We start from the raw sequence: 12,312 nt of genomic DNA, 5'->3' as shown, positions 1-12,312 counted from the left end.
GAGAAAGGAAGAGGAAGGAAGGAAAGAAGGAAGGAAGGAAGGAAGGAAGGAAGGAAGGAAGGAAGGAAGGAAGGAAGGAAGGAAGGAAAGGAGGGAGGGAGGGAGGGGAGAGCGGAAGAGGGAAAGGGAGAGCTTGTCCTTGCTGGGCTCCTGGGTGGTTCCCCGCCTGACCCAGGCGCCAGGACACCCAGCTGCCCTCCCTGCAGTGGCCCCATCTTCGAGGGCCCCTGGGCACCAGGGCCGAGCTTTGGGGGCGTGGGGAGGTGGCACTGTCCAGCCTTGGCCAGAGAAGGTTTGCTGATGCTTCCTCCCCGGGTGGACGCCGGACTGGAGTCGAGTCTGGGTTCCCCTCCTCCCCCGACCGCACTGCCTGGAGTGCACACGCAGGGACTGAAGGCGTCCCGGGCCGGGACTACAGGCCGAGCCACCTCTCCCCGAGACCCGGCGGGCCGGGGACGCCCGGGGAAGGCAGAGAGAGCTTAAGCCGTGGCCTGGCCCTGCCCGATGCTCCCAGAGATCACAGAAGCTCAGAAACGGGAGGCGCTGCGCCTGCGGGCAGCCTGGAGCGGAGGCGGCCCGGCCTGGAGGTAGGGCCCCGGGCATCGTCCTGGCATAGCCCTGACTCCATCCCAGGGGGGTGGGGGGTGCAGGCGGCCCGCAGAGTCTACGGCCCGGGGCTGGGCCACCACGAGGGGCGGGGCTACGACCACCACCAGAGGCGTGGCTATGAGGAGGGGCGGGGCCACTCGAGGGCGGGGCCAATCCGGGAGGAGCCGACGGCGCTAGCGGGAGACGGAGCCGCAGGGGCGTGGCCACGCGGGGGGGGGCGGAGCCAGAGCGCGACCCCGTCCGTCCGTCCTCCCCGCGCCCGGCCGCGCCGCCCCGCGCTCGCGCCGCCCCCGCGCGCCCTGCAGTCGCCGCCGCCCCGCGGGCCGGGCCTGGCGGCGCGGGTCCCGGGCGGTGCCGCAGTCCCTGCGTGCCCACGAGCCATGGCCCAGCCCCGCGCCGAGGCGCTGCCCGGGCCCGAGACGCCGGTGCAGATCCGCGTCGCCATCCAGGAGGCTGAGGACGAGGACGAGGACCTGGGGGCGGAGCTGAGCGGCGCGGGCGGCCGGGCCCGGTACCTGAGTCCCGGCTGGGGCAGCGCCGGAGAGGAGGAGCCGGGCCGCGGGCACAGGTGCGGGCGGGGTGCGATCACTGCGGGGCGAGGCCGGTGCTGCCCGGGGCCCGCGAGACCATCCCCAAACCCCATCCCTAACCCTGTCCCCGACCCCATCTCCGGACCCCATCCTTAACCCTGCCCCGACCCCATCCCCGGACCCCATCCCTAACCCTGCCCCGACCCCATCTCCAACCCTGTCTCAGGCCCCATCCCCGGACCCCATCCCTAACCCTGTCCTCGACCCCATCCTTAACCCTGTCCCCGACCCCACCTCCGGACCCCATCCCTAACCCTGCCCCGACCCCATCCCTAACACCCTGTCCCCGACTCCATCCCTGACCACCCCATCCTTGACCCCATCCCCACTCCATGCCCGACCCCATCCCGACTCCATCCCTGACCCCATTCCCAACACTATCCCTGGAGCCCATGCCTGGAGCCCGTTCCCGGAGCCCATCTCTGATTCCATCCCTGGATCCCATCCTTGTCCCAACTCCATCACCAACCCTGTCATCAGAGTTCCAGCCCTATCCCCAATCCTCATAGAGTCCCCATCCACCCCCCGCACTGGCAGCTGGCCCTTGCAGGTGAGGCTTTTAGGGTGACTGGTGATAGACAGGGCCCTGGTCCCCATGGGGAGTGGACTGGTGATGGAGGGGGCTCTGGTCTCCGTGGAGAGTGGACTGGTGATGGAGGGGGCTCTGGTCTCCGTGGAGAGTGAACTGGTGATGGAGGGGGCTCTGGTCCCTGTGGGGAGTGGACTGGTGATGGAGGGGGCTCTGGTCCCTGTGGGGAGTGGACTGGTGATGGAGGGGGCTCTGGTCCCTGTGGGGAGTGGACTGGTGATGGACAGGTGTGTGGTCCCCATGGGGAGTGGACTGGTGATGGAGGGGGCTCTGGTCCCTGTGGGGAGTGGACTGGTGATGGACAGGTGTGTGGTCCCCGTGGGGAGTGGACTGGTGATGGAGGGGGCTCTGGTCCCTGTGGGGAGTGGACTGGTGATGGAGGGGGCTCTGGTCCCTGTGGGGAGTGGACTGGTGATGGAGGGGGCTCTGGTCTCCATGGAGAGTGGACTGGTGATGGAGGGGGCTCTGGTCCCTGTGGGGAGTGGACTGGTGATGGAGGGGGCTCTGGTCCCTGTGGGGAGTGGACTGGTGATGGAGGGGGCTCTGGTCCCTGTGGGGAGTGGGCTGGTGATGGAGGGGGCTCTGGTCCCTGTGGGGAGTGGACTGGTGATGGAGGGGGCTCTGGTCTCCATGGAGAGTGGACTGGTGATGGAGGGGGCTCTGGTCCCTGTGGGGAGTGGACTGGTGATGGAGGGGGCTCTGGTCCCTGTGGGGAGTGGACTGGTGATGGAGGGGGCTCTGGTCCCTGTGGGGAGTGGACTGGTGATGGAGGGGGCTCTGGTCCCTGTGGGGAGTGGACTGGTGATGGAGGGGGCTCTGGTCCCTGTGGGGAGTGGGCTGGTGATGGAGGGGGCTCTGGTCCCTGTGGGGAGTGGGCTGGTGATGGAGGGGGCTCTGGTCCCTGTGGGGAGTGGACTGGTGATGGAGGGGGCTCTGGTCCCTGTGGGGAGTGGACTGGTGATGGAGGGGGCTCTGGTCCCCATGGGGAGTGGACTGGTGATGGAGGGGGCTCTGGTCCCTGTGGGGAGTGGACTGGTGATGGAGGGGGCTCTGGTCCCTGTGGGGAGTGGACTGGTGATGGAGGGGGCTCTGGTCCCTGTGGGGGAGTGGACTGGTGATGGACGGGCCTCTGGTCCCCGTAGAGATGTCCTGGCTGCTTTTCCACCCCACCAACTTCTGGGGAACCACCAACTTTCCGGGGAATCTCTATCTTCATTGTCTCCCTGCCCTACACTGGGGACTTGGAAGTGGGTATGGCCCTTGACCCTGAGCTTTGTCCCAGCCAGATGCCTTAGACTGTCCCCTCTAAGGCACAGGCCCTTCAGGTAGGTTTTTAGCCCCCCCCCCTCCAGTTCTTCAAGAGCAACTTATCTACAGCCAGACCCTCAACCCAGCTGTGGGCTGCTGGCCACTCCACAGTTAAGAAGGTCGAGATTGTGGAAGCCAGAGATTTAGGGCAGACCAGCGGAGGGACCAAGGCCAACCCCACCGTGCGGAGCAGGCCACTGTAGGGGGCCCCAGGTAGATCTGTTGTCTCACTATGTGGTTCTGCTCTGCACTATGTTTAGAGGTGATGGACAGCTCCCTGGGTACTGAGTTTTGAGGTGATGGGATGTTCTGCCATCCAGCAGAGTCTTTCCTGGGTCATGACAATGCCAGAGCACTGTTTTATCTATCGAGTAGCCTGGGCTCCTAGTCCTCTGAGCATCCGCCCAATGTCCTGAGTACACAGTACTGTCCCCTGGTCCCCCGAGCCCATGGTACTGTCAGCCTGGTCCCCCAAGCACACGGTACTGTCCGCCCAGTCCCCCTAGCACACGGTATGGTCCGCCCGGTCCCCCGAGCACACGGTACAGTCTGCCCGGTCCCCCGGATCCAAGGCGTCCTCTCCTCCGTCCCACCCACCCCTCGGGCCCAGGTGTCCTGCCTCTGCAGCCTGGATGTCCTGGACATTGGGTCCTAGCACTCAGCTCAGCTCGATTTCAAGGCGGCTCCTCCCGGGCAGAGCGGGTGCTTCACCGCGTGCAAAAGACCCTTCCTGTCCTGCTGCTGTGCACACGGCGCCCGGCCTACAGCAGGGGCACACGCAGTGGGTGAACACTATGGGAAGCTTTCGTACCTTCTGCGTGCTCACCATCCAGGGCTCACTGCAGCGGGCTCTAGACTTCTCTCCACATCGCCCTCACTGGAAGCCTTTCCTCGCATTCGTGCCTTTCTCATGGAAGTTTCCACACATAAAATGGGACATAATGGTCCTGTGAGCATTGTTTTTTTGTGCCAGTGGGGCTTGGGACTCAGGGTCTGAGCACTGTCCCCGGCTTCCTTTTTGCTCAAGGCTAGCACTCTGTCACCTGAGCCACAGCGCCACTTCCGGCCTTTTCTGTTTCTGTGGTGCTGAGGAGTCGAACCCAGGGCTTCATGCATGCAAGGCAAGCACTCTACAGCTAAACCACATTCCCAGCTCCGATGCGAGCATTCTTACACAGCCATCTACATTTACTGGCGGTCATTATTTTGCTGTATTTGTCTGGTGCATAGATAAGTCGGCCTTGTTCTTCCTCAACGTGGGGATACGTTTTAGTGCAGAAATGGTATGTGAGTTGGACTTATATCCTAAGAACAGCTTCTGTGTGTGTGCGGCTTGAACTCAGGGCCTGGGTGTTGTTCCTGAGCTCTTTTGCCCAGGCTAGTGCTTTACTGCTTTGAGCCACCGCGCCACTTTGAGTTTTCGGGTGGTTAATTGGACGTTAAGAGTCTCACAGACTTTCCTTCCTGGGCTGGCTTCGAACCACTATCTTCAGATCTCAGCCTGCTGAGTAACCGGGATTAAAGTCATGAACTTCTGGTGCCTGGCCGGGTACAATTCTCACCAACGCTCTTCCCTGTACAAACACGACTATTGCTGCGCCCTGGCAGAGGGGCTGCACTGCCCAGGTTTTACCTCTGTCGCCCTCTAGTGTCAGGCCCCTCCCTCACCTCAGCAGCGAGCCAACTGATTCTAGTACTCTCCCCCCCGCCCCCCCGCAGAACCCATCAGTCCCAGCTGAAGACTTGCCTGTTAAGTCCCCGTGCAATCTTTTCATCTGTACTATTCCCGCTTACCTCTCTGGTGTTCCTCTAATGCGTTGCTGTTTTGGACACGTAAGGTCAGCCATCTTGAGCCTCTTGCATTTTGGATTTGCCAGGTGATGTCTCTGTGGCGTTCTGGAACAACTCCTGTCCACTTTGGACTTCCTGGAAGGGAGAAGGGAAGGCTAAGCGTCTGATCCAATCAGGATTAAGTGTTTGGGCAAGGATGCTTTGTATCCATGCGCTGGCCACTGTATGGCTTTACTTCCTTAGTGACACTAAATCTGCCTGTTTAATGATGGAGATTTCTCCGACCCCCTCCCCCCCCACACAGGTACGGCTTTCCTTTTGCAATTACTGAGTAGGCTCAGTGGGCTCTTCATGCTGTTGATGTGATGTGTTGGTTGGAATATTGATTTGCCTGCGTTGAGTCATCTCCCGTTCCAGGCATAAATCCTACTTCATCCTGGTGAATGAGCATCTTGGTTTTTGCTTGTTTGTTTGTTAATTCATTATTAACTGATGGGATCTGACAGTTGGCCAGGCTGGTCCTGAACTCCTAGACTCAAGTGATTGTCCTGCCTCAGCTTCCCAAGTAGCTGGGACTACAGGTGTGCAGCACCACAGTTGGCCCACCGCCCTTCTAGGGTGCCGTCAGGTCCAGATCGCTGGCATTTTGCTTTTGCTCTGCTCTTTCCTTCCTCTTCATGTTGCTGGAAGTTTGAAAGGGCTTTGGCATTGTTCTTTGAATGTCCGGTAGAATTCAGCAGGTTCTGGGCTCTCCTTCCTTTGACAGGCAATTTTTGATTGCCAATTCAATCTCCCTGCATGTTATGGATCCGCTTAGGTTTTCTATTTCTTCCTCATTGGGTCTTGGCAGCTTGTGCATCACCCAGCTTTGTGTGCGTGTTTCCCCATCAATGACCCTTTTGTCTGACGGGGCTCGCATCCTTTGGAGTCTTACCTGAGTCAGTGACTTCACGGGGGATTGCAAATTGGAGATATCTCCTTTTCTCAGTCTTCATACACTTATTGGCTAGCATTCTTCTGCCAAGAAAAAAGAAAAGAAAGAAGAAAAGATTTAAAAAAAAAAAAGCTTTGCCAGGCACGTGCAGTGGCTTACATTTATAATCCCAGCTCCTTGGGGGAGGCAGAGATTCGGAGGGTTGTGGTTCGAGGCCAACCCAGGCAACAAGTTCTTGAGACCTCATCTCAACTATTAAAAAGCCTGGGTATGTGGCAGGCTTATGCAGAAGTGTAAATAGGAGGATCAAAGTTCAAGCTGCACAAGGCATGGACTCAAGATTATTTAAAAAGTAACCAAAGGAGAAAAAGTGATGGAATGGGGGAGAAGTTGGAGAACCGTCCTGTTTTCACCAAGGGGCGGATCTGAGGCTGGAATGCCCATTCCCCTCCGTGGATTTGTGTTTATTCTCCTTTTTCAGAATTAGTCACGGGCGTTATTTTAGCCCATGACGGGGCCCGGGAGTCCCTTCAGGGTGACTCGGTCCACCCTCAGGAGTTCCGTTCATCTCTTGTTCCCTGGTGCTCAGACCCTGGGCGTAATTTGTACTTTTCCTCCTGAAGCTACTCCCACAGCACTGGTGGTTTTTCCAGTGCTAGTGAGAAAATACTGAGACGCTGAGCTCTGGGATAAAAGAGCCCATTCCTGCAGGGCTGTGACTGACCGCCTTGAGGGTGAACAGATGCGTGACAAGACAAGAGTGATAGGGACAATTCCAGTTGCCGGCTCCACGTGACAACTTGCGCTTTTGCTGGGCAGTTCTTTATTTTCCACAGTGGAAATCTTGGTTCCTAATGACGCTCACCTGTGGACTCATTTGTCTCACGATGTGTCTAGAGAATTCAGGATGATCGTACTAAGTAGTAGTAGACATGGGAAAACCCGCTGGGCAGGGCCTGCTTTTCACTTAGCAAACGGTGTCTGTCTCTTCGTGGTGGTTGGGGGTCTGGAGCCTGGGGACCCTCCTGCCCAGGGGACCATGGAGATGTGTGTGCAGGTTGGGACTTGAAGCTGGGCACCAGTGCTGGCTTCCTGCCCGTGCACCCTACAACCAGGCCTGGCCCCCCACGTGCCCGTGGAGAGCAAGGCAATAGGAATGGCTGGGATTACAGGTGTCCGCCTCACCACCGTCTCCCCGGTGGGCATGGGTGGCCTGCCCTCTCCCCACCCCTTCTCAGCCCTCTTGGTGTCACTGTCCCCCGATGGTAAAGGTGGGTGTTCCACAGGGCTCTGTGTGAGGCCCCGCATAGACTGGTCCCCTGTAGGCGGTGACCCCAAGGGTAGCAGCTGTGCGTTGGGGCCCAGTGTGGAGTTGTGGGTGCTTTGCTGAGCTGTGGCGGGCGAGGGGAGGGAGGCATGAGGGGGGAGGCCTGTGGCGGGTGCCCTGGGTGGCAGTGGAGGATGAGATTGTTCTGGAAGTCCTCCCCCCCCCCGTGTGAAGGGGTGGGGACAGACGGGAGTGTGGCATGGCGTCTGGGGCCGAGAACGTGGTACCCAGCTCACGTCGGAGCCACACGTGGCCGGCGCCAGGTTCACTCACCCACCACCTCCACCGGGAGCCTGGCCCCGCCCCCAGGCTGCCCTCCCCGCTCCGGGAGCCTGGCCCCGCCCCCAGGGGAGCCTGGCCCCGCCCCCAGGCTGCCCTCCCCGCTCCGGGAGCCTTGCCCCGCCCCCAGGGGAGCCTGGCCCCGCCCCCAGGCTGCCCTCCCCGCTCCGGGGGCCTGGCCCCGCCCCCAGGGGAGCCTGGCCCCGCCCCCAGGCTGCCCTCCCCGCTCCGGGAGCCTTGCCCCGCCCCCAGGGGAGCCTGGCCCCGCCCCCAGGCTGCCCTCCCCGCTCCGGGGGCCTGGCCCCGCCCCCAGGGGAGCCTGGCCCCGCCCCCAGGCTGCCCTCCCCGCTCCGGGGGGCCGGCACTCCAGCCTGGGGACTTGGGGAGACCCAGCCCGGCCCCCACCCACCCTCTGTCTCCCCGGCCTCAGTGGCGCCACGACCAGCGGGGGCGAGAACGAGGGCGAGGAGCTGGAGGAGGCGTGGAAGCCGCCGGACCCCGAGCTGGTGCGGAAGCTGGTGGAGCAGATCGAGTTCTACTTCTCGGACGAGAACCTGGAGAAGGACGCCTTCCTGCTGAAGCACGTGCGCAGGAACAAGCTGGGCTTCGTGAGCGTCAAGCTGCTCACCTCCTTCAAGAAGGTGAGGCCCGCCTCGGGGAGCCCTGCGGAGCCCTGGGGGGGCTGCGGGAGCTTGGCCTTACACGTTTGCCAAACTCCTTTGGGCCTTGGTAACCGGCAATTATTTTATTCATCTGAGGACTGCTGAGAAAATCAAGGTTAGGGGTCATTATTCAACACACCCAGAAGGGCATGATAGCTTATCCCTATAGTCCCAGCTATTGGGGAGGGAGAGATAGAAGGATCGCAGTTCAAAGTCAGCCCAGGCAAGAAGTTAGGGACACCCCCCCCCCCCCATCTCAACAAGTAGAAGCCAAGTGTGCTGCCTTATAATTTGGTCCCAGCTACTTGGGAGTCCAGGGTAGGAGGACTGCCGTGCAAGACTGGACAAACACGAGATCCTACCAGGGAAAAAGAAAAAGCCCAAGCGGAAAAGGCTGATGCCAGCTGCCGGTGGCTCATACCTGTCATCCTAAGCGACTCAGGAGGCTGCGATCAGAGGATTGCAGTTCAAAGCCAGCCAGGGTAGGAAAGTCTGTGAGACTCTTCTCTCCAGTTAACCACCAGGAAACAGGCTCAAGTGGTAGAATTCTAGCCTTGAGCTGAAGAGCTCGGGGAAACTGCCCCGGTGCAGAGTTCAAACCCCACGACCAACAAAAAAAAAAGGCTGGGGGGGGGCATGGTTCGAGTGGTAGAGTTGCTGCCTAGCAAGCACAAGACCAAAACCTTGGAAGAATGCCATCAGCCAGCTGTGGGGAGGAGCCTGGATCAGCCAGCTGTGGGGAGGAGCCTGGATCAGCCAGCTGTGGGGAGGAGCCTGGCTCCCGAGTGCTTGGCGCGGAGATGGCGGGAGGGGGGAGAGGGGAGAGACACAAGTCTGCCTCCTTGGGGGGGGGGGGGTGCTTGCATAACAGGCTGTGTAGCAGTGGGTCTTGGCCAAGTGCCCTGAGCGTTGTCAGTGAGCAGGGAAGGGAAGCACCCCGAGTTCAGCTCTGCCTGGCCCCGTCTGCTCTCTCCTCCTTCTGTTCATTCCTGGAGCACGCGGGAAGGCCGTGAGGGCCCTGGCCTCCCTCTCAGTGTGACCAGAGACAGTCTGACACGAGACGCAGCCGGTCCTCCTGGGAGTTCGGCTGGAGAACTGAGGCCTTCCCAGAGGCGGCGATGTTGGGCAAGGCTCCTGGAGGGTGGACAGGAGTCGTCAAGGTCCAGGAGAAGGACCTGGATATTTCATTCCCAGAAACAGGGAGCAGGTGCTTACATGGAAAAGCCCCCACCCGCACTGGCCCCCTGGAGTCCTCTGCCAGTGGGGTGTGCACATCCCGGCCCCTCTCCCTGGAACGGGACAGTTTCTAAAGTCTTACAAAGTTCTAGCAATTCCACAAGGGCCGGGGCTCCTTGCCGCTTTGCCCAGGGGGTGCCTAGACACCCCCAATAGAGGGCCTGGGCCTGGATGGCCAGCCTGTAACCCAGCTTTCTCACCCAGCCTCTACAGGCCATCACGCCTGCTCCTTGTGCCTGCCCCTGGGGGGCCTGGGTCACCCCCGGGTCATCATCACCCCTGCTCCTGGGGGGCCTGGGCCATCATCACCCCTGCTCCTGGGGAGGGGGGGCTCGGCCATCACCCCTACTCTTGGTAGGGGGGGCATGCACTCACCCACACTTCTGCAGCCCTTGTCAGGCAGCCTAGCTTTCCCTGCCCCGGTCAGCAGGCTATTTTTCCTCCTGCCCTCCCTCCCCCCCCACCATGGTCTGGAGATTGCCCCATGACCCATCCCCAGAGCCCTAGCTGGCTCCCCAGCCTCGCAGCCGCCATTTTGCCCTCTCCCTGTCCCGAAGTGACTGCCTTCTCCCTTGCTGCCCCTCCCGTGGCTACTTCCTGCTGCCAGGGTCCCCGTGGGCAGCTCCCCCCACGGGCATCACCCCGCCGGCCTTGCTGCAGCCCCTGTTTGAGGGTCAGGGCTGGCTCCCGGGGTTCCAGCCGGCCCAGCCTCAGGAGGACTCTGGGACCTCGCCGCCATCGGGCCTCGGCCCCGCCTGACTGTTTCTCTGGGCTGAGTCATTCAGCAGGCTCTAGAAATCGCCTCCATTCCTGTGCCCCAAGCCTCCTCCACTCCCAGTTTCCATCTCCGCCCCGGGGGCGAGGATGAGGCCAGGTTGGGTTTAAATTCGTGATTCACAGGAGCTGGTGCAGAGACGTCAGATGACCTTCTGGAAGCTTCTGTGTCAGATGCTGAGATGCAGGATATTGAGATCTCCCAGGAAGGCTGGATGCACAGAGTTGCGGCCTATTTGCTGAGTCCTAGGCTCTATTTCAATTTTGTTTCTCGTCCCAGGGCTCCAGGCGCTGTCCTTTGAGCCACAGGGCCACTTCCGGTTTGGGGGGGAGGGGTTAATTGGAGATAAGAATCTCACAGGCTTTCCTGCCCAGGCTGGCTTTGAACTATGGTCCTCAGACCTCAGCCTCCTGAGTAGCTAGGGTGACAGGTGTGACCTTCCTGCCCGCAGGCAGGTGCACCAGGTATGGCCGGATTCTGGTGTCCCAGGGCTGGGGGGGGGGGGGGTGGCGGGCGATGGGTGCATCAGCCTCGCTTTGCACTCTGCAGGTGAAGCACCTCACTCGAGACTGGAGGACCACAGCGCACGCCCTGCAGTTCTCGGGGACCCTGGAGTTGAACGAGGACCGCCGCAAGGTGAGGAGGACCACTCCCGTCCCGCTCTTCCCCAACGAGAGCCTCCCCAGCAAGATGCTGCTGGTATACGACCTGCACCTGTCCCCCATGCCCTGGGCCCCTGCCACCTCCCAGAAGAACGGACGGCTGCAGGAGAGGGTCATGGAGCACCTCCTCAGGGTCTTCGGGACTTTTGGGGTCCTCTCGTCTGTGCGGATCCTCAAGCCTGGGAGAGACCTGCCCCCCGACATCCGGAGGATCGGCAGCCGCTACAGCCAGGTGGGCACGCAGGAGTGCGCCATCGTGGAGTTCGAGGAGGTGGAGGCGGCCATCAAGGCCCACGAGTTCATGAGCGGGGAGGGCCAGGAGGGCATGAAGGCCGTCCTCATCGGCACGAAGCCGCCCAAGAAGAAGCCCCTCAGAGACAGGAACCCCAGCGACGAGGCCTCGTCCAGCACCTTCCTCCACAAGTCCCCCAACAGGAGGGTGGAGGAGCTTCAGTACGCGGGCGATGAGTCCTCTGCCAACAGCTCCTCGGACCCAGAGAGCAGCCCCCCGTCCCCCATGGCCGGCCGGCGGCCCGTGGTGGCCAAGCTCAGCCCCTCCAGCCACCACCAGAGCCTCTTCCTGAGCCCCAACGCCTCCCCGTGCTCCAGCCCCTGGAGCAGCCCCTCTGCCCAGCGCAAGGGCGTTTCCAGAAAGTCGCCCCTGGCCGAGGAGGGCAGACCGCAGGCGGGTGCTAGCCCCGAGGGCGGCCGCAAGGGTGCGGATTACTCCTCCGACAGCAGCGTCACCCCCTCAGGCAGCCCGTGGGTGCGCAGGCGCCGCCAGGCTGAGATGACGGTACCCACGCCAGAGAGGAGCCCCGGAGCCAGCCCCCTGCTCCCCAGGAGGATCCAGACCGCCGACGGCTTGCCTGTGGGGGTGCTGAGGCTGCCCCGGGGCCCCGATGACACGCGCGGCTTCCACGGCGGCCAGGAGCGGAGCCGAGCCAGCGTCTAGCTATCAAACCAGCCATGCTTTCCAGGGTTCTGACATGCTCGGCAGGCAACGTGGGAATTGACACATCTGTCACCCAGGCCTTCGGGCACAGCGACTCCTCTGTGAGGGTGTGGGGTGCAGACCCTCCCTGGGGAGGCCCCTGACAGGCCTGGGTCTGTCCATGGCTGGCCTGGGCCTGTCTGCGGTAGGCTGTGCTCTGATTTCCCAAGATTCTTAGTTCAGTGGCCAATACTTAGCCCAAAGCATGGCGCCTACTCCCAGGACCGATGCCTGCTTCCTGTCAAGTGAATAAACCATAAAACACCCGGGGACGTGGTCCGGTATCCCGAGGGCCTGCGGAATCTGGTGGGGTACCCTGGTTGGGTGAGGGCTGTCCTGAGCTGCTGGCAGCTGGGTGGTGTCTGGTCATGATAAATCCTGAGAAGGCAGCATGGAATAAACCGGCACCTCTCCAGACACGGTGGGCCTGCGGCCCCGACCTCACCTGGGGACCTGTTGGAAATGCAGATCCCCAGTCTCAGCCCTGGGCCCGCTGAAGCAGAAGCCCCGGAAGAAGGGCCTGCAGTCTATATAGTTTTTGGGTTTTGGTGGCACT

General features: G+C 61.6%; 1 protein-coding gene across 1 annotated transcript; it reads left to right on the top strand.

The window, feature by feature from the left end:
* Positions 1 to 929: 929 nt before the first annotated feature.
* On the top strand, positions 930 to 12,042 carry Larp6 (La ribonucleoprotein 6, translational regulator). Its single transcript, XM_048329819.1, has 3 exons — positions 930 to 1,177; positions 7,858 to 8,068; positions 10,650 to 12,042. Exons 1-3 carry the CDS (start codon positions 990 to 992, stop codon positions 11,715 to 11,717), a joined length of 1,467 nt encoding a protein of 488 aa, XP_048185776.1. The 5' UTR covers positions 930 to 989; the 3' UTR covers positions 11,718 to 12,042.
* Positions 12,043 to 12,312: the final 270 nt, after the last annotated feature.

The sequence above is a fragment of the Perognathus longimembris genome, chromosome 20 (genome assembly GCF_023159225.1).
Source record: "Perognathus longimembris pacificus isolate PPM17 chromosome 20, ASM2315922v1, whole genome shotgun sequence".
In the NCBI taxonomy this organism is placed as follows: Eukaryota; Metazoa; Chordata; class Mammalia; order Rodentia; family Heteromyidae; genus Perognathus; species Perognathus longimembris.
The sequence above is the reverse complement of the archived record's forward strand: the minus strand, read 5'-3'. Positions and strand labels throughout refer to the sequence as shown.